Genomic DNA, 27,371 nt, shown 5'->3' on the forward strand with positions numbered 1-27,371 from the left:
TTACAAGCAGTGCATTAATTATTTTATTAATTTGCTCTTTTTACATTATGGGAAACATTCATCTATTTACATTTTCCTGTCCACACACAAACCAGATAGATAATCCTATGGAAACCCAATTCGTTAAGCCATAGAAACACTCTTCTCTGTCTAAAGGCTTTCAAATTTGTGTCTTTTGTTTCAAATCAAAAACATTTCTAAAATCACGTTTGGGAATGCAGGTAGGCCAGTGATTTACATTCCAGTAAATTAAAATATGCATTTGACCATTTCCCTAAAAAAAAAATACCCAAACCAAAAAAACCCAATAAATTCACAAAGATACAGTTTAAATTAAAATGATAGTGCACATCAAAGCATTAAGGGAACACCAATAAATAAACTGAAATATATTACAAATAAATTATTTCTATTTACCTTTTCAAATATTAAAAATCTTTAATCCATTTCTTCATCTTTCTTTACAAAAAGATTATGAGAATTTTATGGAAACATCTGCAAAAAATATAATAAATACCTCTTTTTTTTTTTTTTTTAAACTTTTGAAGCAGGAGACGAAACCAACCTTTTCTAAAATTTCCCCTAAGAAAAAAAAAACCCAGTAGTTTAGTCCCAAAGTGAAACAGAATATAGGCATTTTTAATATACACTGGGCAGGTTAGACTAAAAACAAATAGTTACAAATTATACTGAAACAGATGATGGAGCAAATATACTAGCATTAGTGTTGGTAAATGAGTCAAGTGGCTAACTAGTGGCATTCTAGGGGCAGAATTATTTTATTTTATATTTTCTCGTATTGGCAGTATTTTTAATATTTTGCTAAAAAACTAGGCTAACACCATAATAACCTTTCCAGTGCCAAATGAACTAAGAAGCATTCAGCTAAGAATAAATTCATTTAAGATAGATACAAAAAATATTCTATGATATACATATACAATAATTTGTAATGTACAAGACTAGGTAGTCTTTGCTTTTCTGCTCTTTTAGGGGGGAACTTGCTGGATATAAATTTCTGTAGCCACTTGTCAACCAAAGTCTTAACTCATCTTTCATAAAACGTTCACAAAACTAAGTAAGTCTGCGACACAGTTGTGAATGTGGACTCTCACCTGGGTACTGCTTTGAATACTTCAGTACAAATGAGTTCCAAATAATTAGTACTTCTTATGACTATATATGCTCAAAAGTGGCAGTTGGCACTATTACGTACTGCAAACACGGTGATGTTTTGTTGCTGCTAAAAGTTAAATGCAGTGTTTCAAAACTAGCAAATACACTGGTATTCAAACACTTAGAGGGTCAAACCTTTCAAAGCTCCCGTAACACCAAGCACTCTAGGGTTACACTGGATTTCTGATCACTCTAGTTAAAAGTCTTTTATATATTAAATTATTAGCCCTTATCTTGTAAACCACAGCAGTAAATAGTTGTGCCCTGTTTATAAAGACATAGCTCAGATATCGATGGCTTTGAGAGGTAGCAAATTCTCTAGTGGTTTTAGTATGCTCTCATGAAAATACTTGGTGCCAGAACCTATTACCTCTCCTATTTTTTGAATAAAATTAAATTAGCACCTGGCTATGATGTCGTCGGAAAAGAAGCTGTCTGGCATGGTCTCGATGAATAGTTTTAGCAAGAGCTTAACTTTTCGATGACGATTTTCAATGCTTTTTAAGTGCAAGCTGCAGAATTACACCACACGTGCAGTGGGATTTTTCACTGGTTGGACTGTCCGTACAGGTTTAGCAGCTATGGGCACAGCCAGCCAGCACTGGCATGCGGCAAGGGCTGCAACCTGTGCCCCTCCGTGGGAGGGCTGTCCCTGTGCCTGTGCCCACTGGGAGCAGAAAGCAGCCTGCCTTCCTCTCCTGCGTACCCCTGCCCTGGCAGGCACAGGGTGAAGAGCATGTAGGGACCAGTGGAGTCCAGAAAGCCCTGCCTCAGGACTGTAAACACACTGAGGGCTGCACAGCGCTCCTCTGCCCCAGATCGGTCCTGTCACCCAAACCAGCTCACGCTAATTCTGCTGTCAGCAGCACATGCCAGCTAGGCACGCGTGTGCGCACACACACACACTCACACGCACACACACAACTTGCTTTCAGCAACATGCCTGACATTGCTTTCCTAATGTTGGCACAAGAGAATCCAGTAGCAGTGTGGTTGGCATCATCCCTCATCAGAGAAGCTGGAGGACGAGTCCCTGCCCCAGTCAGGGGTGGCTGGAGGGGACAGACACGCAGGAGCTGACCTCTCAGGCTCCTCTCCAGCCCTATTATCTGCCATTTCTGCCCACTATTAATGAGCTACTTAGGATGCATATTTTTCATGATTGCAAAACAATGGCAGAAGCCAGGGTCTGAAGGCTTGTCGTGAAAAATATTAAGTTCATATTGATCCCATAACTTGTGAAAAATAGTCTATTGTTCTTGCTCAAATGGGAACTTTATACTATTAAGAGGAGGCTGAATTAGAAATTTACTCCTAGACATGGATGGTTTGGTGATAAGCAATCTGAACTGTAGCATACAACTGGCTGTGGATAGAGCAAAGCAAGCCTGGCCTGAAAATGCATCAGGGGCTCCACGTACAGTAATGTGGCTGGCATCCTTGTGTGGCTGCGTGGACATATGAGATTGGATGGTCCCACCGAGATTAAGACATCAACAAAACCAAGCTTTTTTTCTTTTTTTTTTTTCTTTTTTTTTTTTTTTTACCAATATAATCCGTACAATACAATACAAGAGGAATTGACAATACAGTACAATTTTAAAAATTCTTAATACTTGGACAAGAAAATCCTTCTTTTATATTATCTCTTCAACTGTCATTACTTCTTATCTCCTTCCTTTTCACTCTTTTATTGCCTTTCAAAATAGATTATTTCCCTGGAAGATCGAATTTACAATCTTCTGCTGATTGAAATGTTTAAGTAGTGATTGATGACATAAAAATGAGGCAGTTTGTGCAGCTGTGAGTGTGCAGGTATCTTTCCACAGGATCTTTTATATCCCTTGCCTGTGGGATATACTTCCATCTCACCTGTGGGATACACTTCCACTTTTTCACCTGCCAGAGCTGTGGGGTTTTTTTTTAATTCCCCGCCTCCCCACTCCCACCCCAGCCCCCTCCCCTTGTGTGACTCCTTAATTCAGGTGAGAAGATGTGATTCGGAGGTTTAGAATAAAGTGCGCCATCTGCTTTAAAAAAAACAGTAATAAAAAGAAGGGAATCCAAGTAATAGCTCCTTTCATCTTTTGTGAGGAAGACGGCAGAGTCCAAAAGGATCACCCTGCATGACTGAAATTTCCGAAGTTCCCTACAGTTTGATATTGCTGTACACTGGGTAACTGACTAGCTTTAGACCAACTAAAGATCATGAGTAAGTTAAATGGAGCATCTACTGTACAGGTGCGCAGGTGCGTGGAAGTCTGAGCGCTGCGTTTATTTGTTTCAAACAGAAAAAAAAAAGGATCATACTCATTTACATGAGGCAAAGTGGCAGCATCAGTACATGTGACAAAGCATCGTGATGACATGGGCGAACCTTCAGAAAGCAAGGGTGATTAGAGGACATCTCTCGGAGGACCGACAACTACGCCACGGCAGTGGAGTTCACTGGGAGCATCGGGGCAGCTGTGTACAGAGAGAGGGGAGGGGGAGAGGAGGGAAGAGAGAGTGAGAGAGAGAAGAGGAGGTACAAATACTTCGTGGTGACCTTGAGCAGGAGCCTAGAGGGGCAGATTATACATGAGGCTTGTCTTGCCAGAGAGAGTCCTCCTGGTTGGATCCCTTCATAGCCTGGTCTGGGCTTCGGGGATGTATATCTCAATGCTTTCGGCGCTCTCGGTAGCTGAGTTCTGGCGGACCGATGCAGCGCGCTTGGCAGCCATCAGCCGTTTCCGGGCCTCTTGACGCTGCGAGCTTTCCAGAGAGCGTTCTCGTATGAGTGGCACCTGACCTTTCGATGGCTTCTTTGGCACTGGAGGAGGGACCCTTCTCTCCTGATCAAAGCAGAAGGTTAATGGCATTATACAGCTTCTCAGGGAAAGGTGGGAAAAACTAGGATACGTCAGTAGTTAGAACACACATTTTACCTAAGGTTTGTTAGCTCTTATCTGCCTTTCTGTCTTCAGTCAACTGGCTTTTGTGCTCAAGGGTTCATAAACATGGGACAAGGGCAAAGGGGAGGGGAGAGCTGGCCGCCGTGCTACTTCTCCTCAGGGATGGTGCTACTGGGGCCGAGGCCCCCACCGCTAACCGCTTAGTGCCGGGGACTAGGAGAGAGACCGGCCTCCCCTCGCCAGTGCAGCCAGCAGGGAACGCTGCTCTCAGCAGAGAAACTCTCGAGAGCCCCAGCTCCTGGGCCACCCTCTTCTATGTGTGCATAATGCTAGGTGCTCTTGCAACACGGAGGTGCCATGGCTTTGGCGTTCCCAAATGCAGATGGGAACTAGCTGTCTGCAGCTGGTGTATCTGAATAAGTAGCTTTAAAAAAAACATATATTTATGTATCTATTTTGTAGCAGTTTAATGACTGCTCAAGAACCCACATTTTGAGTCTCACTGTGCAAGCTCACACACTCTAGTCTCCTGCTAAATAGACATGAAGATACAATCAGCTAGAAAGAGAAAAAACTGGTAGGAAAAACTTAAAAATCATTAAGAGAACATGCATTAATCATCGTGGTGGCAGCTAGCTCCAGATACGTGATCAACACGGAGGACTTTAATGTATATCCTGGTGCATGTACACGCACACACACACACACACACACACAGGAAAAAAAAAGAAAAAAAAAGTCCAACAAAAAAAAACCCTTCAGAGAGGGATCTCTCCCGAAAAAGAAAAGTGTATTCAGGACTGAATTTCAGGCGGCCACAAAGACTTTGTCAAGTTAATTAGATTGTCTTTTAAGTTACATCCCCTTCCAACTGTGAACACGGTCTCTGAGTGAAGGGATTTTATCACACTACAAAGGTCCCATTCTGCCCTTTCGTTTTCTCTCATGCTGCTCACAACAGCTTCCATGGCTTGAAATATAAAGGTGCTTAGTAACCCTTATTCATACTTTGTTTTTTCTCTCCATCCAAGGATTGCTTATAAAGGGCCCAGTGGCAAAGGCCAAAGGCAAATATCAATTCCACAGAAAGTTTTTTCTATTTTTTTACCCTTTCAGAAAGGTGATGATCTGTTTCATCTAAAATCATAGACAAATGCTCTTGAAACAGGAACACAGTGTAATTCTTTAAAATCTTTACCTTCCTACTGTACGTCCCTTTCTTCAGCACTACTTAACCTGTTATAGTCTTCTTTTTGTTGGAAACTCTTTGAAATGTTTTTCAGAAGCAAAGAAAAGGCACATTTTTTTTAAGGAAAGCTCTTGTTTCTTACCGCTGCAATTGTGAACACTCAGCCTACCCGCTTTACCGTAAAAGCTAATCAAAGACCATATACCAGCATTTATGTGCATGCATGTTTGACAATTTTAACTTCCTTTTCTGACAGATACTGGAAAAAGAAAAAAAGAAGATAAGAAAATGACTTGCCTTCAGTACCTTGGGCTAGGAAAACACATTCCCATTCATTCCCCTACAAAACACACTAGGTGTGCACAAATGGTGTGAACATGGAACTCCTAAGTCAGGAATGAGTATTTAGTCTTGATTGGAGGAGGAGGAATAGTGCTACCAGCACTGGCTTTACAAGCTTCCTGCTGCAAGATTAATGGGGTTTGATATTATTATGGTTATTTGTCCAAAAGAAAATACCGCTTTGGTCATTGGCAGCCAGCTGAGCTGTAAGACTCCTGTCTGAGCCGCTGTACCTGTAAGTCATGTTTTCCCTCCTTCTGGAGATCCTACCTGTTGGCTGTATTCATTGCTATCAGACCAGCCACAGTGGAAATTCAGCCATCAAATTACATACCTATAGGAGCGCAACATTAGACCATTGATTCCTTTAGGAATGGGTCTGTGTTTTAAAGATTTTCTGAAACATTTGTGTATTTTGGCTCACCCAACTGATGTTTGTCTTGAGGTGGATAGTGAGGAGAAAAAAAGGCAATGGTGCCAAATGAGAATGTAAAGTGAAATGTGGCTCACACTTGGAGATGTGGTAGTTTTTCATGATGACAGAAGAAGACTACATTTACCAAAAAAAAAAAAAAAAAGACCAAAGTTCCAGATGATTTTTATGCTACCTTGGAAAAACAACACTACCAGCGAAGTGAACATGTTTGTGAAATCATCCATTTAAAGAAAGCCCAAAATAAATAAAAAAACAAACAAATGGACAAAAAAATGTAGTTCTTTCATGTAACATTTTGGAAGGCATATTTTTGATATTGCTCTGTTTGTAATCTGGCTACCAAAGTCAGCGATGGTTACAATGCTTCCCTAGTTTTTTCAGCAACACAACCTAGAACTCTTGCTGTATGCAATAATATGAACCGTAAATGTGATTTATTTAATTTTAAGAATCAATATATAAGGCAGTTCCTTCCAACGATTGATCGTCTAATATGATTAAATGTAAAGCTTAACAAAGTACCACATTCCCATTATCCGATTCACAAAGACAGATTTGGTTTAAAAATATGCCTGAAACATATTACAGATAATATCCCAGATGATTATTATGTAAACATTGTTATTACAATGAAATTAAGTTGATATGAGCTTCATTTCACATTTTTTAATGTCAACGCTGTAACACAGAGGCCTATTTAATCTGTCCAGTATTTGTGCAGGGTTTTAAATGAAGCATACAAAATCTACAGTGTTCTACCTTCTTGTCATGAGGATCCATCTGTTTCCAATTATTGGCCTTTAACTGATGAAGTTCATCAAATTTCATACTAATATTTTCTATGGACAACTGCAGCATATCCCAAAACCCTGCTAAATCCTGGGAAGTCGGCCGTGGATGTGCATTAGGATTCTGTGCAACAGAAGAAAAAAACATGTTGGCTTTAGTACTTCTTAATGTAAAACATTTGTGCAAATGGTTACGAATCTCACTAGCAAAGCACTTTCAGCAAATCCAAGCGAGTGGTAAGACACAGAGGGAGAAGCAGAGCAGAGCACTACTTACTGTCGAGTTTATTTCAAGGAGCCTGGCTTGGTGTTGAGCTGCTGTGCCCCTGCAAGCAGCCTCTCACCAAAGGCACCAGCTACCCTCCTCAGACTAGGGGTAAAGTCCATGTGTCAGGTTCCCTGTGGCAAGATCTGCCCAGGGATGTTCCTGGGCACAACTGGTGATAATCCTAACCGCACTGAAATTAATTGCCAGCCTCCTCTTCACCTTCACGAGCAAGGATTCCCTGCCATGTTCACACTTGTAAAAAGACTGATACCTGTGCAAATGTACATTTGCTGCATGTGCAAACAGTGATATACCGATGTGTGAACACTTTTCCCACCCTCTGAGATCCTAAGGTTTACAAAAATACACTATTTCAAGAAAAAATTGTCTCATTCACCTCAGGCCAATTTCCCCCTTTTTTTTTTTTTTTTTTTTTTTAAAGAATAACCTGTGCAGGATGAAAAGCTCAGAAGAAAACATGCAGAAACACAGTAAATCCATTTTTACAGGTGGATTTTTTGGAAGAATGAAACTGGGACACAGGTGGGGAGCATAGCTTTGTGTCCCAAAGGACAGCAAACTCATCAGCCCAAGAGTATTGCTCAGAAGAGTGTATCTGGATGGATAGCATCTTCAGCACAGGGTGGACCAGAGGCTGGTGACCCAAAAAGTTCTGTCCTACCTTCTGTCCCTTCACTGCAAACCAGCTCTGAACGCTTCTTGCATGCATAAGGCATACATGAAACCATCCCTGCTCCATTGGCAAGGTTTGTACGAGGGAAGGCTTTCTACAGGATGTCTCTATAAGCTGGTTCTCAGTTGAAGCTCTTTAAATGAGATGTTGCATACACTCACTTCAAGCATGTTTTTTCATAAATGCTGAGTGCCTACACAAATCTGAGTAAGCAAGATTTCATGGGTGCTGTGGCCTCATCAGATTGCATTGATATATTGTTATTAATTAATAAATAGATAAACTAGTAGTAGCACCTTGTATGATGTTTTACGTGGCTCAAGTTTTACTCTGCCTTTAAGTTTTCTTCCTCACCAGAAGCAATAACCCAAAAGAGTCAGTTGCTTGCCTTATGAAATTTCTATTTGTGCTTTTTGCAGCCACACTGACAAAAGATTTTATTAGGATAATTATACCATCAAAGGAGCAATTAATGAAAACAATGAAGTATATATTTTAGATTCATAAGGAGACCAGAGATTACATTTGGATTCCTAGTTTTTCAGTGCTTGATGCTAGCAGGTTGCACTTTATTTACGAAGATGTGCAATCAGAATGGTTTTTCAATTTTTGTGTCAAGAATTGGAAGTCTTATTCAGACAGAGCCAGTTTCTGTTGCATTTGTCCACTAAAGCAGGCTTGTTTCCCATGAACACATGGGAAAGCCCCACTCAGGAGATTTCTGATCCACCCTGAAAGACCTTAAGGTCTTTTTCCCCATCTGTGGGCCCAGGAACTTGGGGGTCAACGGACGGATCTTTGCTCCTCTGAAGTCAGTAGCAGAGCCACGGTGACAGTTCACTCAAAGTTTTTTGCCTGTCATTATTTTAAGGCTCTCAAGCTATTGTGAAACTCATGCTGACTCTGACAAGTTTGAGTTACTCCTGAATTCATATCAAGGCCCTCACTGGAAAAACTGTCATGTTAGTCAAAAAATCAGTCTAGTTTACATAGGATTATTCACAGGGTTAGTAGAAGGCACACAACAATGTGTAGTAGAAAAATTACATACCAGGTTTTCTTCACAAAGTTCTCTGAACTGGTAAAATTTCTGGGCCATGAGAAGCTGGGCACTGCCAACTGCAGTTCGAATTTTCCCTAGAACTAAGAGAAAAAGAAAAGTAAGTCACCTTAAGTAAGTCACAGTAAGCTTTCTTTGCTATAGGCAACTAAAAGCACAGAAAAAGAGAGAAGAAAGGTGCACAGTAGTCGGTTCTGGCTTTCAAAAAGCATCTTATCTTTCAGTCACAGATTAGAGAGAAGCTGACAAATCTAAGGCCAGATCTCCACTAGGCAAAAATATGTGAAAAGTTGCTGCATCTTACTCTCATTCCCCCAGTGAGACCAGTTGTATCCAGTTGCAATGACAGTGGCTAATCAAGAGCTTTTGCGGCCTCTATAGAAAGCTCACCAGAAATGTCACCAGGCCTCATCACTATGACCCAGGCTCAGGCTTTGAACATAAACCCAGCCCCCCACACAAGGACATGCAGCTCTCAAACCCTGTTTGCTTCTACACCTCTCTTAGCAACTCAGGCCTTACTGTCAGGTGTAGCTGAGTGTTGCTATATCAGAGCCCCAGAAAGGGAACATTTAGTGCATGCCAATTAATCTCATTTGGACCTTCTAAGTATTTTCCATGAGCACAATCTGAGGCTGCTTCTGCCTTTGAATTCAGGCAATCACACTTAAGGGAGCAATCACACCCTGGCTTCTCCTCCTTGATGGTGGCTTGGAGGGAGGTGTCAAAGAGTCCTAGCCCAGCTCTTGCACTGTCTGTGGACTCCTTTGTACTGACAGCTGGGTACTTACTGCCCCTTTAGACTGACCAGAGTGCTGTGAAGGACTGAAGTGAACCAGAAGACAGCCCACAGTAAATGCCTCTGAATAAAACAGAGGGTCATACTGTTTTGGTTGCATTCAACCTCACTGAAACATTGGGCTTTTACTGCTTCAAGAGGTAGTAGCTGGGAATATACTACCCATAACCGAGGCATAGACTGGTGTATTCAGAGAAGTTCCCTGGGGCTTTGCTGAGTTCTGGTCCAGGGGGAGACTCTGTGTGTACACGTTTCAATGTGTGTGTGTGTATATGTGTGTGTACCTGTACCTGTGTGTGTACCTGTACCTGTGTGTACATGTGTGTACCTCTGTGTGTGTATGTGAAAAAAGAAGCAAGAATGAAGAAACACAGCAGACAGACAGACATGGCCTCAGCTGGCAGTAGGACAGTGAATCCAGAAAAGAGAGTGTGAATTTGGGGACTGCTGATTGAAAGAAAATTGATATTATGAGCAAGAAAGCAGCTACTGGATTGTTTGAGACTTTCAATGCTCAGGAAAAGAAAAATAAAATTACGTTTATTCTCTGCCTATAAATAAACTGGTTGGCATCATGGATTTATCTGGCTCCATCATTAATTTTCCCTCTCGGCTTAAGCAACTTATGATCCCCAATTTTCTGGTTAACGACTGATTTAAAAATGAATTTAAATTAATTTTTAAAATTACCACTTCCTTAATGAAACACATGAATGGCAGCCACTGTGTCACAATTTTCGCTATCATTCATACTCAGAGATATTTGCATTGTCCCAGCCCTCAAATAAACACAGCAACTTTTCCATGATAAATTTACAGCCTGGATATATGAGAGAGGTGAAGAAAGAATAGGAAAAACAAAGAGATGAAGTGGCCTGCTCAAGGTGAGTACATTGTTAGCAGAGCCCAGAAGAGATACTAAGCTGCCATCTTCTGCACGATCCTTTGGGCATGGTCACTTTTTGAATAAAAGCTAACACAGCATTAACAGAGCTCCACTGGGGAAATACTGATAAGTAGTTTGACTTACCAGAGTGAAAAATAAATAAATAAATAGATATATACATAAATACATATGACTTTGCTACAACCCCTTCTAACAAAATTTTTAGGGTCTCATTGGTCCTGTGACTGGCTGCAGTGCTTGTGACCAGAATGCCACCATGCAGTGCTTGGTAAGAGAAAGGCCTCTCCAAGGGATTCACTTGTGAAGCCACATGCTAAGCAGACTGGCACAAAAACTCATGATAAACTGAAACCAGACACACAGTAATACGAAATCTCTGTTCTGCTCCTTCAAGGCAAATGGCTTTTCCTCAAGCAGCTTTAAAGCTCACTTTTAAGGCTGCTGAAGGAAAAGTGGGATGTGGAGTTCATTTATACTTCAGACATACAAAGAGGGGGGGAAAAGAAGGGGGAGGGAATAGAGTCTTTTCACATTTTTTTCAGAAACTATAGGAGAGAGCTCTGTGAACACACACAGAGCCCAGACTTTCATTTTGTTCCCAGAACTCGGCTCAGCACTGCCAGGAAATAGCCGTGAGCTGGAAGATTCACTAAGCAGAATATTTTCAGCATATTGCGCAGGGACTTTTGCACACAACTCTCATTATTGTTAGCAAGGCTTGCGTGTCTAATTCTATGCGCACAGTGCTGAAAATGGACCCCTTGGTGTGTCTAGTCATTTATGCAACCCAATATGCAAACCACTCAACTGAAAGGACTTTTCAATAGTAGGAGGAGCTACTCCGGGAGCTTTCATGTGGTTCCCATTGTTATGAAAACTCTTCCCACTGAGTATATTTGGGAACAGCTGCCTCATCTGGAGCTTGGCCACTCTGATGCTTCCTAAGATCTGAGAAGGGGAGAAAAACGGTCTCTTGACTTCTTGGGACAGAAATAAAGAGGATGAGGTGGGCTCTTTCTGGAAACCTGCGCCAACTGAGCTGGAAATCACATCCCAAGCATGAAGAAATGTAAATACAACTTGTTGGTGATGGATGGGAATGTGCCTCTTTCTTTCAGGGAAGAAGAGCTTAATATTCAGAGATCCCAGCAGAGGGAAAAGGAAGTCCTTGTCCTTGGCTGCCTAGCGACTGGCTATTTGCCTAAAAACCATCATCCCAGCTGACTGCGGGATGCATGCTGATGCTGTTCTCTATTGTTGCCACTTCTGCTGTAGCTGCGGCTGTATCTAGTCAAGTGTCACTGATTCCTTGCCCCTCAAAAGCAAGGGGTCTGTTAATGTGCAACCCGTCAACAACCAACTCTGTCACGGAACTCAGAGGGGAAAAGAAACCAAAAAACAAAGCATGCGAAAAGCTGAAAGGAATCGCTCCAGAAGGCACAAAACCTTATCAATAGCCTAATTTTTGTTTTCAAACCCAAGCTGCTTTTAGTGTTTCAAGGCAGAATGCTTACTCAGTCAAAACCTCCAGTGCCAAAGAGAAAGGCCAAGGTGTAGTGAAAAACCAAAAAGTAAAAATAGACTGATATTTCCTTAGAAGAAAAGCCTTCAAGGTTTGAAGCCAAATACCAAGAAATACATAGAATTGCAAAGATAATACTCAAAACACATCAGAAAAGAATTAGAGAAATTTTTAACAGCTAGGGAGATAGGGTACAGGAGGGAAAACATAAACATTCAAGTTGATGTGTTCAGCTAATAGGATACAAAGAAAATGTATAAAACCAAGCAACAAAAAACCCTGACCCATCAAGATGCAATCATAATGGATTTAAACACCTATATAATGTTATTCATGTCTGCTTTCTATTCCATACAGGGCTATACAGCACACTCAGCACTGTTGGATCTGAATGCCTTCCAGTAATGCATTAAGCAACATTATTAACATCCATCATATGCTTTGCTGTCACCCCTTCCCCAGAGGGAGAAGTGTGTGTACTGCAGTGTTTTGTTTTTATAGTTTGAATTTTTCCTTTTTTTTTTTTTCCTCCCTCCTTGCTTTGACCTCTCTTCCTTGTAAATCTCGTTCTCTCATGTGACAATTTTTTAAAAATAGGCAATTATGTCTATTCAGGAAGAACTGCTTCATATAGCTATTTGGATGGAATTCAGCTATTGTGGAGTGCCTTGTCACTATTACTGTTCTTAACTAGAGGTCGCAGAATGTTTTTCTAGGATAGACACATGCCAGTGAATTTCCTTGTGTCTCTAATCCCCAACGTGTTCTTTTAAAACTCTTAAAAATAGACTTGGACTATGTGCTGTTCAAGCAGTAAGTTCTTGCTTGGGCCTAAGAATTGCATAGGACCTGCTCCGAAATTGTAGAGCTCTATGTATCTCCCCCCTCCGTGTCTTCACAGGAAAAGAAATAAAACAACAAAAAAAGGAATTGCGAAACAAGCAAAAAATGGTGTTATTGTCATCTGCTCTACCTTGGAAGATGACTCTGTGTGTAACAAGAATAACAAAATATAAGAAAATAACAAAACCCACCTGAAGTCATGTGAAAAGTCATCACATAGAAGCCAGGGGAGTTTTGAGAAGGGGCAGCATTTTTTGGCCTTAAAACACCAACTGATGTATTTGCATTTCAACTTTGACAGCCCCAGGTTCTAACAAGTGACAAAAGAGGCATTTTAGGACTGTGACTGTAAAAAGCCCTTAATGTGAAAACACCTGGTTGATAGGCAGGGCCCAGGCTAGGGAACAGAATACCAGGGACTTGCTCATTGCATCCAGGAGCAAGTGGCAGGAACAACGGCTGAAATTACAGGGACACAGCCTGACATTTGCGTTTCAGATGGTGGCTGGGCACTATGCATATGAAGCAATTCTGCCATAGAGCTGTCACAATCCATTCCCAAGCCAGGATGGACCAGCATTTTAGCCTATTCATGTTGGCAGACCTACATTTAAATAACGCCAAGCATGACAAAAGCCAGGAAATTCAAAGTTAAAGCTACTGCTCAGGTCTTAAGCTCAGCTATTAAGGAGAAAACAGCCAAATGGAACAAACTAGGGAAGGAGCAGTTCTTGCTTTGAGTCATATACACTTATAGGAGTGATCTCACTGAAATTAATAGGGCTGTCTAGATGAGCAAATGCTGTTCATTTGGATTAAAGCACTTTCCATGTGTTCTTTGACTTTCTTGGCTTTTATTAGCACACAATGTTTTTTTTCCCCTAAATAGATTGTTTCCTTGCTTGTGGATTTCTCTTTTTGCCTTGCTGGCCTCTGGGCACTAGTAGGGCTTTCCTTGCTGACTTTCCTTGGAGAAACCCTGTGTATGGAGAAGTCCCTTTGGCAGAGAAAAGAAAACCAAAACATGAAAAGGATGAGTTGGGTACGTGGCCAAAGGCATGTAGCCAGGGGGATTTCAGCAAGCCTCAGCCGCATGTCAGGCTGGTGATCGTCCTCCTGCACGTCTTCCCCAGCCCACTGCAGGATGAGGCCGCCTTGCTCCTGAAGGTCAGGAGCCAAGATTGCTTGGGGAAGCTCTGCAGAGGAATGGCAAGTGGTTTTCCTTGCTCGTGGCTGAGAGTGAACGCACAGTCTCCTTTCCTTTTGCCATGCACAGCTATTAAAAAAAAAAAGTACCTTTTCCTTAACTTTTTTTCTCTTGTGTCTAGCCTTTACTCCCTAAGCTTTCCTTTGAAACTAACAAAACAAACCAAAACAGCAGATAGCGTGTAAGCACTGCATAAATTGCCCGAACTGGCTGAATTTGTAGGGGCTCTGATCCTAAGCAGTGAGGTTCCTGAAGATTTGAGGTCAACCTTTGTTCATGAACTAGCCCAGAGGACTATCATATGCATGCAAGAGAGTTATAACAGCATGTCTTGTCAGAGCCATGTTTTTCTCTTTTGATTCTTGTTTGATTGGCCTGGTTTGCCTCACCACTAAACCCACATTACACCTGACTTGTGGTGAATCAGGCCCACAGTTTACTTCCGATGATTATCTTACAGATTGCAGCCACAGTACAACCCCATGTGGAAGAGAAACTTCTCAAGGGAGGGTTTGGGGGTGGCAAAATTAAACCCTCTCGTTCTTTCAAGGAGGTCAGTGCCTCATGTGAAATTCAAACAACAGCAAAAAAATCCATCAAAAGCCAGGCTGAGGCCATAGGAGTATGTTCTTGTGCCCACCACTACTGGGAAAAGAAGCAGTCAGAGCTGTGCAGGGAGCCAGGTCTGTTGCTGCTAATTTTGTGTATAAATGGTTACAACAGGGGCCTGAGCCAAAAGTCACCAACAACAGTGGTGAGGCTCTGACTCTTTGAAATTTTGCAGGGGAGAGGTAGGAGGAGCAAGCAGACGGTTGAGGAGAAAACAAAAAAAAGGTCAACAGTTGATTTCACTTGAGGCCTGTCCAAAGTGTCAATCAACTCTCACAAGGTGTTTAGCCTCAAATGCTACACATCTTTTTCTTTTTTTTATGAGAGCCCCAGAATTTGTAGCCAACTTCCCTGTAGCAGCAAAATAAACTGAAACCATATCAAGTATCCTAGTTTAAACTGTGAGTAGTATTCATCTGCCTGTCACACATGCCAAGGCTTTATCAGAAAATTATTTCAGATAAAACCAGAATATACTGTACAATAAATAATTCATGGTAGAAGGGAAGCCACATTTCTCTCTATATTGGCATTTCATCGTGCAGCCACTGAACCACAGCTTGTTTTTATACAGAGCAGCAGACTCCATTTCCCAGCTAGAAACATTCAATCCCATCTGGTAGATTCATTCCCAGCTAGATAATACCCAACGTATCTATGTAACATACAAGCTACTGTCAAACAGCAGCGAGCCGTCTCCCTGAGACAGCTGTTCCGCACAAGGCCTGCATTGTCTGAAGGAAGCATGGATCGGTTTACGTGGAGCAACGGGGGGATGAGCCCTCTGTCAGCTGCCATGGCATCGAGAAAACCTCGCTCATCACACGTTCTCGTTATTTTGTTATCTGGCCAAACACATGCTGGGGATGTCAGGTTGAAAACAAAGGATGCATTCCCTGCTCTGGTTATATTTCACTAGGAAAAGCAAAGCAAACACACCTCTTCTCCTCCTTTCCTCCCTCTCTTTAAAGTTTATAGATGTATGAAAAAGACTTATTTCGGGACAGGGTTTGTAACAACCAGGCTTTTGTTTCTGGCACTGCTGAGTGGGCAGAGTGGCCCTGGCCATGTGTTTCTCCTTGGCACCAGGTAGAGTGGGGAGTGCTGAGCCGCGGCAGAAAGCCCCACGCAGCGTCTGTGGGAGGCAACTGCCACGTGCTGGAGCAGCTGACAGTGTCCCACCCAAATAAGTGCTTCTACAGTGACTACAAAACCCAGGTGACCCTTCTTCTCCTTCTATTTCCTGCAATCACAAGAAGTGCTGGTCAGAGAAGGGAAGAGAAGTAGTAATCTGCAGGACACATGCCATGTGCCCTGTAAGGAAGCATTGGGAATAGCCAGCCCAAACAGTCTATCTTCCCCATAACTGGCTCCTCCCACTGACTGCTCAAAGAAGAGCCCTTTAAAACTATCATATATCAAAGACACCAAGAAATTGAGAGAAAATTCTGTACACAGATATAGATGTTCTGCATCTATCAACCTGGTAAAATTCACCCCATGTTCCTTTCCCCAAGATTAATAACTATTTTGGTGCACAAAAAAAAATATTTATAGGTTTTTCCAGTATTATCAGTTCACAGAATGACAGAATAGTTTGGGTCGGAGATGACCTTTAAAGATCATCTAGTTCCAGCCCCCACTGCCATAAGCAGGGACATCTTCCACCAGACCAGGTTGCTCAAAGCCCCAACCAACATGGCCTCGAACACCTCCAGGAATGGGGCATCCACAACTTCTCTGGGCAACCTGTTCCAGTGCCTCCCCACCCTCATCACAGAATCTTTTCCTTATGTCCAGCCTAAGTTGTTGTGGCAAAGAGAAAGCAATTGAGCTTTGTGGTTTAGACTTCTAAATATTTTGTATTTCCTACTTGTGTGTTCACACTTCTTTTTCAAGAATCTCATAGTTCATGAGGTTTATTTCTTGCATAGTAACAACAGAAACCCTTTTATTCTGATATGTGTTCAAAGAGATTTTTGAATGTATTGAAGATGTAAATTAAAAATGAGATTCAAATATTCTAAAACTTGGGCAATGTGAATTTGCTTTGAAGGTCAAACCTTCTATATTTTTCCTTCAGAAGAAATTGTTAGCCTATTATATAGCAGAAATTTTGTAGAAATATGAAACCTTTACATATCTTAAGGTTATCTCATACTTGCCATTAAAAGTCAATTTCTAATTGCTTACAATAGTCACTATCTAGATCAAACTTTTTCATTCATTGGGTTGAACAGAAAGTTTCAGCAGAAGTAGCTTATGTATTTCTAAGAATGTAATTTTTTTTTGCCAGTGTTAATTTCTTTCCTTTCATAAATCAAAAGCTTCACATCTCAAACAAATTCAAATGTCTGTCTTCTTGAGAGAAGGGTTTAGAAATTTTGAAGAAGCAGTTCTGGAGCTGAAGTAGTAGTCTTTGCTTTGGTAGGAGCTAATCTGGGGGTCGTAAAAGTGTTACGTGTATATCCAGGAAAATATGCTTAGGTGTGCCTAAATTATACAAAAACTGAATTCTCTACATGCAGCTGCTTCTCTAGAAGCTCCTTGCCAGAATTTGAAAAAGCTTCATTCACAGAGAGCATGCTCCTTAGCTCACAGGTTTACCTATGTCCAAAATTTGACAGCTAGCAATAGTACTGCTCCTTGTAATGGAAGTAAATGGAAAAAACTTCAATTTTTACTGGGAGAAAAATAATATGGACAGAGAAGCACATGTTAAGACCTTCTGCCCTAACCGGAGTGAATGAATAAGACGTGAGCTACTCAACCCTCAACCTTCTTAGTAATGAAGGTTTATTAGACATTTCCATTACCTTACAGGTGGAATGATATTTCTGGCAGCAGTGACAACTGAGATGTACTTTGGATGTGTGTGTTTTTTGACACACATAAGAGCTTGTTTTACTGGGACAATCAAAGTCAAATGAGAACAGTAAGGTAGATGAAGGGAGGCTGGAGAGTGGAAGACAGAGAACAACTTGGAAGCATAACTGAAATATCTTTCAGTTGGGACAAGCATTTAAATACTCTGATGTCAATCACCATCTGAAAAGGCAACTAAAATATGAATTTAATGAAAAGGAACTACAATCTGTTGAATTATATTCTAAGGTTATGAGAAGTGATTTCAAATGGAAGACTTAAGAAACACTAATACTACAGGATCCCTAACCACACTCTCCTAATTATCCATTGAACTATGCAATCCCAAAAGCTAATACCACTGGAGTTTCAGAAGTGCTGAGCATTTGCATTCCCTGTCAGCTTTAATAAGGATTATTACATACATACATACATACAGTCCTTTTGAGAATCACAACCATAGTTTCATTAGCTAAATAAAAAAGGGGCACAACACAGAATTCACTGGAGTGAATTTGACCTATATTAAATATTTTGCAGTTGAAATATTATTGTATGCAGTTACTTACTGTCCTCAGGTAAGTTGTTTTCACGTTCTTCTCTCTCCATCTGTTGGCACCAACCCTCCATACGATCTCTCTCTGCCTGAAGTAGCTTCAGAAACCAGTGGCCGTCACGTGGGCACACTGACCTTTGAACAGCTTCCAGAGGATCTTCAGTAATAGAGTCAATCCAGGGGTCAGGAGGAGGTAAAATTGATGGATCAAAATCTGTCTCAAAGTCATCATCCACTGCACATGCATGGTAATGGTTTCCTGACCCTTGTATGCTAACGGTAGATGTGCTTGCATCTCGGGAAAATTGTCTTGATATTTGTCCAGAACATGTATTGTCCTCTTGAGGGTCGATTATTTCAAAGTTCTCATGGAAATCCAGGTCTGCTTGCACGGCTGTTGTTACACTGTTAGATCGCGTAAACCTGCGAAAGCTTTGGAGAGCACAAACAGAGCATGTTTAGAAAGCTTTTTCTGTGTAGCTCAGTGAGGAAGGAATTATTCAGATTCTGCCACTCTTCTTAAGACTGGCAGTCACACCTCACAGTGCTACACTCAGGTGTTTTTTCTTGAAATGATCAGCATAAACTTTTTTCCTCATTGCAAGCAAACAAACAAGCATCTCTCTTTTTCCACCCAAGCTCACTGTTAATTGAGGCAAGTACCTCTAATTGTTGTGCAGTTTAACAAAGACAGAGGCTAGCCCAAGAGGCAGCTAACACTCTCAGTAGCTCAGGATTTTAGGTTACTGATTAATGAAAAGTTAAAGGGGCCCAATTTTCAGAAGTGGTTTATCTTCCAATTTTTAAAACTCACACCTCTTTGAAGTTACACATCCAAACTCACAAGTCACATTTAAAAATCATACATATGAGAGTGATAAAAGAGTAATAGCAATGAGTCTACTATCTAAATAAAATTATACATTCCATTTATTAAAAAAAAAGTATTTTTAACTCGCATAAGTATTTTTATTGCTTCTTCATAATTAAGTGTCTGCCATCTCTTACAGTTTTAGTGCCCACTACCAGCACTGAGATATTTTGGTTTTTTACATACAGTTTCAAAATGGTCTTCTCTATTTACCAAAGCTAGCATGCTGCCTCTATGTTACCCTCATTGTGGTGGCTGCTACCCTGTAGGTAGGCTCCTTTCACCTTGCATAGTTTCCCTCTGTTGGACCTTCTGAAGGCAGAGAACAAACCCTGAGTGTAAAGGCAAAAACAGGGGAGAGAGGAGGTTTGGGGATTTGGGGTTTTGGATGGGTTTTCTTTATATAAACAGCACTCCAATTTCTGCAGTCCAAGGCATCTGAGGTGAAGAGACTGACAGAGGAGGAACAGAGGGAAGTGTAAAGAGTGAGAGATACTTAATGCTGTTGCAGGGGGTGGTAGAGGGAGCAGCAAATTGTGGTGGGAGACACCTGTCTCACCCCATGATGAAAAAGAAGGTAGAACCGTAAAGTAGTTAACATAGATGTTTCTTATATTAGTAATATTTAGGCTTCAGAATTAACACAGTTTTGAACTGAATAAGGACAGATTCCTACTGCTTCTTCTTACTCACTCAGGATGCCTGTGCACTTATGCAGCTAATTTGTTCACAATCTCACATCTGCACTTGAAACTAGTTTTAGGACCCATTTCCCTGTGATGTTTTGGCTGCTTTGCCCTTGCCAGTTTTATTTTAATTTGAGGTCAAACAGCAATGAAAATGCTGAAGAGATGGTGGAGATGGAGACTGGGCATGATTTCACTCCCTTTCATTTATATTCCACCTTCCACTGAAGAGCAATAGCTAATTAGACAAGTACAACTGACAGAAAAATTTCATCAAGTATATTTAGTTTGCATTTGGGGAGGGAGGAGATGGAAGGATAATGAGGGAGAATTTAATGTCCTGTATACCTGGTGCATCCAGATAGCTCAAGAGGAGTGCAGCAGACTTCGAGGAGGACCATAATAGGTCCTGCTGATAGAGGAAATTAGTGGCTGTTGATCTGGGGCTTTCAGAGGAGGAAAGCAAAGCAAAACAGGAGTTGAGAAAGGTTATCCAATTAAAAGAAAAAAAGCCAATTCCTCTGCAGAAGAAAGCCCAAATTAACTTCTCAGCCACACAGATCCCTGGAAAATTTTACTAATAAATTGTATACATATTTTGTTTTATAATGGCCTAGAATTTAAACATTTTATCATAGTGCCTGCTGCTTATGATTCTTTTGAAACAGGTATTGTTAAACGATGAAAAAGACATGGTTATGCCACTGTAGTTGTGCACAATATGCACCAGCAAACTGAAAAGTATGGAGTGAGCATTTTCAGCTTGGTAGTATTTATCCTTTGGCAAGCAGAGAAAAGCATTTTTCTAGGGACTGATATAGCAGAAAAAGTTAGAAAGAGAAGACAAGGATCATTGAAGAGATGATATGATTTCCGTAGGAGAAAATGTTTAGATGGCTGAAGAAGACTATGAGAGACCTGTGAAATCCTGACCAGGTGATGTTTCACTATTTCTCAGAGTGCAATAACTGTGCGGAGGAAAACAGCAAGCTGCAAGGCTTTGAGGTCTAAAGATCTACATCTAGTGAAAGGAAGTACTTCTTCACACAATATGTAATTAAATTGTCACAGAATCCTGGGAAAACCAAAGGTAAAAATAGGTTCAAAGAGAATCTGATCGAATTCACAGGAGATAGATCCAGGAAGAGCCATTACACAGATGTCATATCAGGCATAGGAAGTCCCTGAACAACAGAATACTAATCTGGGAATGTCTACTGGGAGAAGTAGTGTTTAATACACACCTTATACTTTACAGACACTCCTTTACACTTTTCCTAAGTATTTGCTACTAGCCCCTGGCAGAGAAAAGCTTGTTTTTTTTATACAGCTATTAGTGGCTAGAAAGACACTAGCTTTAGGCTGACATTAGTGAAAATCTATTGGTCCAATCTATGCTATTGTTTTTAGAAACTGCTTTAATTTGGCCACCAACCTGACAAATCCCTTATCTGCACTGAATTGTGTGCATGCAAACACACACACAACACAAAAACACAACACAGGCACATGCTCACACAGGATTTCTTTTAAGGCATTTAGTCAGGGTTCACTGAGATCCAAGTGTAGTGTTCCACACCTTCCGCAGCACTGGAGAGAAAAGCAAACGCCTTAATCCAGGCTCACTTTTCTCCATTCCCCTATCTCCACATCACAGCCACCCTCTGCTTTACCCAGAGTCCTAAACTCTGATAGCCTTCTGTTTCAGATGACCATTTGTATTTTCAGTAAACACTCCGGCTTCTCAGTGTACAGCAAAACCCAAATGTGAAAACATCAAGGTGTACTTGACAGGAGGATGTCTTGCTGGAGGCACTACATTTCAAGTCTTTCAAGAGTGTACTCTTACTGGGTTCAATATTAGCTAATACCACCAAGACTGGACTCTGCTTAACAAACAAAATAGAATGACCTACTTTTTTTGCCTTTGTTTTATCTATATAATAGTATGCTACAGGCTTGCTTGACAGATTCTTGGCACTGGATTATGTAACCTATCTTCAAAAGAAAAACAACTTGGCAATAGAATATAGCATGAGTTCAAAATTAAAAAAGAATACGTCCAAGGAAATGTATGTTGAATAAAATGGAAATGCAGGAAGGCACCCACTATCTGCCTGCCTCTAGCTCATCTATACAAAATGCCTAATAGTTGGTAATTTTAGCCTCTGACACAGCTTCCTCACTCATTTTCAGGATGTTTCACACTTGCAAAATACTGTCTGTGTCCCACATGAGCCTTTTTTTATTGGCACTCAGTTAAAGCTTCCTACTATAGGAATGCTGCTGAAGCTAATGCCTAAGTTTTCACTAATTCTACTATATAAAACATTCACAAGTCTACAAAAAAAAAGTTGTTGTAAGTTGCTGGTAATTGTTAAAAACAAGGTTTGCTTCTTCCTTTGCTTTCAGGTTTGGCCCTTTTGTACTCAGTTGTGCCCTGCAGGCACAAGATGTAATAATTACAGCTTCAGAGAACTGCAGCAGATATCTGGCCTAAGGTGCAGAAAGCCATGAAACCTCAGACCGGATAAACCAGTACGGAGAACAACAGAATGATGTGTTTTGAACAACAACAACACGGCCACTTGTTAGCATTCAAGTCTCAGCTTCTACGTCTTCTTTTGCTTTCTTTTGCAAAACATTTACAATTCAACTTAGAGAACTTATTTCAGTCCTAAAAAAAAGACTAAATCCAAAACCCCAGAAAAGATGCACGTTTCAGACCAAGTGATGCATGGTGAATCTCAGAGGCACTTACATTAAATTCAGTCTGCCTTACTTTACCCATTGGCTGTACTCTTCTCAGCGTGGGCTTCTCTGCTAAGGTTGCAGCTGCTGTCAGCAGAACAAAACAAACTGCAGAAGGAATTAGCAGATATGGTACCATGTCTTCTAATGGCCAGAACAATATTCCTGCTCCAACCCCATTCCCTACAGCAGTGTTCTTACTTCAGAAACTACTATTGTTTCAGTATTCAAAAATACTCATGATGGCAAATCAAGTACAATTACCAGCTGATGGTACATGTAGACCAATGAGCAAGGCAATTTTGGGGATGAGAATGTAATGGGAGGAGATATAGCGGCAGACAAGGTAAAATGCAAGAGAGACTAAAAGTGATTATAGATCTATGGGACTGAGAGCCCCTTGTTTAAGAAGGATGCATGCAGAATATATTACTTCTTTTTCTCTGGGTCATTAGAACTGGTTGACTTCTAACTGGTTGATTTCTAACAATTCAATTATCTTCTGTAAGTGAGAAATTGAAGGTGGTCCTTTGAGGTCAAGAAGTCACAGGTAGAGAGAAAGGACAAACAGAAATGGATAGAAATGGAAGTGCCCTGAGATTCCACTGATCAGCTTCATTAGATATACATTTCAAAATTGCCCTGGAAGCGGTAGGTCATGGAAGGAAAGGGGAGGAATATTTTGGTTAGGGTTTTGTCAGCATCATGGTGAAGATCAGGTGAGAGATAAGACAGTAACAGCAGGAAGATCACGGGGTGAAAAGAACTGCATACCAATTTTTTTCCCAAGAGAAGGACTTGACAGGGGTACTCTATAAATGCTAGAAATCACAGAGCTGCAGTTAGGGAATGAGCATGAAAAAGATTATTGAGACCAGGCAGCATAAAGAACTGATGATAAGATGAATAGCAGCGATTGATCCAGTTGTAATGTGGTCAGGTAGCAGTAGTCATGCTTTTCCTTTGAGCAGTACAAGAAGGGTAGGCGGACTGAGGCATTTTTCTTGGCAGGAAGCCCAGGTTACAGAGAGTGAAGGGCCAATGAAAGGTCTGAGTCGAGATGGAATATTGAAGAGAGAGAGCTGTCCTCTGAAGATGCTCTGTTTTTGCGTTACTTAGATCAAGAAATGGAGGTAAACCTTTTGCTTATTTGGTCCAAGCAGAGAAGCAGGAATATTTAAAAGGACATGAGGAGGTAAGACTCCTTAGTGTAAGAATGACAGTTGTCTGAGGTGAGGGAAAGGGGGAGGAAAAAGCAGGAAGCAAAGAAGAGGATTGAAAGTGTGGTAAGCTTTTGGTGCATTAGGCAAAGAGCTTTCTTATTTTGTAACAGTGCACTTAATAGCTTAGACTGGCAAGGAAACATGATCAATTGACTGTATTTATCCCTTCTGCAGTGTCATTCTTCTCATTTTATACTTATTTAACATTTCTGAAGACTGGAATATTTTTAAAAACATTAATTTCTCAAAGATTCAACTCAAAAGGGCTTTTTTAGGCTTTGCAGATGTTTTCGTGTGGGGGCAGTGAAGAATGCACTGTATTTACAATTCTATTCCTGCAACAGATAATCAATATATTGTGCCCTGCTGCGTTAGGGAAAAAAAAGAATATAAGTGCCCAACTGTGATGATAAGCCCTTTGTGTCTTGAGTGCACTCATTTTCTAAGGATTAGGGGCTGTCCTTTATCAGCCGGTTCATTTCTGAAAGTCCATGATAGATTGCTTTTTGCCTGTCTGCTCCAAACAGCAGCAAGCTCAACTTTATCAGCAAGGAAACCCCCAAACACAGCTGCCAGAAAGTAATGCAGAAATATTGCTTTCTTAGGGCAGACTCTCACAGGCAAATCTTATGTTTTTCTCTGGAGCAATAAAAACTGCAGTAGAGAGAGGACTTTGCAAGTAAGGTATTTACAAACAGCCATTTCTTTCTTTCTTTGCGGGGAAGGGGAGGGTTGGGCTTTTGGGGTAGTTATTTCCTTTGTGCTCTGGCTGAAGTGAAATGGTCCTTCAGCATCTATTCTAGTGTGCTCATTTATCTAGCTGGAAGAGTTGTGGGTAAATAGGGCTAAGGTCTAACATAAAGAAATGTCTAAAGCAAGAGATGTTTTAGCAGGTTAATGAGGAACTTGGTAACAGCCTAGCAGGGTCGTTGCAAAATCACATTTCTTTTTGCTGAAATCACTTTAGCCTTTTAAAACCACAAGAAAATACTCTGATACTTGACAGGAAGATATGGTTGAATTGAAAATGGTGTAGACAATGTGTTATTTTTGAGTATTTTTAGCAGATGCAGGAAAAAAACAGTGCAAAAAAGGACATCTCCACTTGCTCCTGCAGTTGCGAGGCAGAGGAGAGAGAGGGCCCTAATTTTGTCAGCTCAGATTTGCTCCACTCAGATTTTCTCTGAAGAGATTTCAAGGGTGACTCTTTCCTCATTGACCACCGAGGCTTTTCCTACGACACATCACGGTACAGAGAGTTATCAAGAAAATGGCTCCAGGACTGAAAAGTTTCACCATGCCCAAGTGGGTTGCAGAAAGCATGCAAAGACTTGGGTGGGTGCTTAGAGCCACAGCAACACTGGGCAGGCCTGCACATTCAGAGGCAAGGGGAGAGCCTGGCTTTTCTTCAGCCCCTGAGTCCAGTTTTTGGCAGGAATTAAAATCTGCAGTTGTGGTCAAGGACTCAAAACCCTTATGCGACTGGAAAGTGCTATGTCCAGTTATGCTGCCCTGCAATGTAACTGCAATTTGTCATCAGAAAGCTCTTTGTGCTTCTGTGACAACTGTTCTGTTTTTTTTTTTCTTTTTAAAATTTTTCTCAGACCGTATTTGTTGACTGATTCGTGGTATACTGCACACTGGAGAGAGAACCGAGTTTTGCAGGCTTGCTTTGCAATCTCAACGTTTTTTTTTGCAAGGGAGCAATTGTAATGAAGAGATGTCTGGGAGAGATACCTGAGCAAAAGCAATCAGTTTGGCTCTGCCACTGCACTGCTACACGTGGCTGATATTATTCTGCTGAAAAACAAGGTAAACTTTTCTGCATAATTTCCATGCTGCTGCAGCCATCTCAACACTAATACCCCAGCTGGAACACTGTCCACTGTTTAGGTAGATTTCCTGAGGAAAAAGAGCTTATTACAAGTGTATGTGGCACTTCTCTTCCAGTTCTCTCACTGGTCCTGAAAAATCCCCTCTGAGAAATAAGAGCTACAACATTTATAAGACTCAGCTTTTCAGCTGGGTGATCTAACAATTCATCCAGGAAGCAGGCTTATGTGGTCATGGGGTCAGAGGAACTAGGGCTCTTAAAAATTAGTTGTGACATAATTATTTACTTTAGAAAAACAGTATTAACTTTTACTCACCACTTCTCCTCCTCTACTTGAACTCCTATGGACTGGAACTTACTGGTTGCTTTATTTTCACCTGGTGTGGTGGATTCTTCAGCACCATCAACCTCAAAAAAACCAGAACACAGCAGCTAATTATAATGTATTTTAGCAGAGATATCACCCAGCTACTTGCAGTTTCTATGGAGTACAACTATGAGTGTCTGCACATAGAGCTTGTATCATGAATTCCTTCATCTAGTCAGATAGCTTGTCTGTGGTGTGCTCATTTCTGATGTTATTAGTGAATGTTCATAATTCCTGTTAATTATTTCTGGTAAGTCAGCATTCAGCTTGCAATATGCAGATGGAGTTTATTCAGTATTTTATGGAGGCTGGATGCTCACATTTGTCAGAGCACATCTCTGAGCAGCTATAACTTCAGTTACTGTGCTCCACCATGTCTGATTTTACCTTCTAGTCTGTATGTGCAGGCATATGTGAACTCATGTCAAAATTATGTATTTATTTTGTTTAAATGTTAGTGCCTTGAATCAGAGCAGAGGTCTTTCCTTCCCTTTTCCCTCACCTCATACAACTGTAATACTCACAATAAGGAGACACCCTGTACAGACAAGATTTAAAGAAAGCAGATATGACTCTTAGGTGCATTTTCTTTACTCCTTCATCATGCAAACAGGTGTCCCCAGGAGCACAGGGAGGCACTTTATACCACATGTCTGTCTCCATAAGCAGATTTATACCAATGGTATAAAGCAGATTTATACCAATGGTATAAAGCTAAAATTTACCCACAGATGTGTCTTTGAGTAAAATCACAAAATTTTTGGGTCCAATCAGTGTAGTTGTTAATTCCCAATGCTATGTATAACACCGTTAGTTATAAAAGAAAAAGATTTCCAGCAAATAGAATCTTTGGGCCACAGCAGTGTCATGAAGTGATCTGTGGATCCACGCTGACCACGGGTGTACAAAATCTCCAGCTGTAGTTAGTGGCTGTTCCATCACTAAGTAAGCTGCTTCTTGAGAGCCACTTGAACAGCCTATGCAGGAAAAGTGCTCAATGAGGGACAGGAGTTACAGAAGCTATTCTCTGAAGAGAGGTACTTACCTGATAGGAGGCCTCTGGGGAGATAACTACACCTTAAATCCCACAACTGACAGAGTGAAGCAACTTTTTGATGGAAGGGTTTTTCTTTGTTAACTGTGCTTGTTTGCTAAACAGATTTACAGCAAAGGCTTGCGATGTCCTTGGAATGACTGAGGGGTGCAGAGGACACTCATGGAGGTTCATCGTAAGTGCACATTAGGTTTATTTGCTAGAGAAGGAAACAAACTAAGAATATGCCTCTGGCTAATGCAGCTTGACCTGCTCTACAGAGATGGATCAAACTATAATTAAAGTGTGTACTTGGTCTGACTTCACACTAAGCCTGAATTAGGCTCCCTTTACAGTCAGTGGAGAGAAACTGACTCTATACTGCCAGTCAGAGGACTGAAAGTGTACTTACCTACTTTAGGGCAGTTGTTTGTAAGAGAAGTTATTTCTG

General features: G+C 41.0%; 1 protein-coding gene across 8 annotated transcripts in view; it reads right to left on the reverse strand.

Annotated features, from left to right (window-relative positions):
* The window catches only part of DLGAP1 (DLG associated protein 1), a 414,143-nt gene continuing 386,772 nt past the window's right edge, over positions 1-27,371 (reverse strand). For all 8 annotated transcript variants that reach the window (XM_064656132.1, XM_064656077.1, XM_064656082.1 and 5 more), the window contains 5 exons: positions 25,837-25,928; positions 18,169-18,587; positions 8,839-8,930; positions 6,797-6,949; positions 1-4,010 (listed from right to left, as the gene is read on the reverse strand). In XM_064656132.1, coding sequence (XP_064512202.1) covers positions 3,801-4,010; positions 6,797-6,949; positions 8,839-8,930; positions 18,169-18,587; positions 25,837-25,928 — 966 coding nt within the window. In that variant the 3' untranslated portion in view covers positions 1-3,800. The remainder of the gene's footprint in view (positions 4,011-6,796; positions 6,950-8,838; positions 8,931-18,168; positions 18,588-25,836; positions 25,929-27,371) is intronic.

This window comes from Pseudopipra pipra, chromosome 1 (genome assembly GCF_036250125.1).
Source record: "Pseudopipra pipra isolate bDixPip1 chromosome 1, bDixPip1.hap1, whole genome shotgun sequence".
NCBI classification, from domain to species: domain Eukaryota; kingdom Metazoa; phylum Chordata; class Aves; order Passeriformes; family Pipridae; genus Pseudopipra; species Pseudopipra pipra.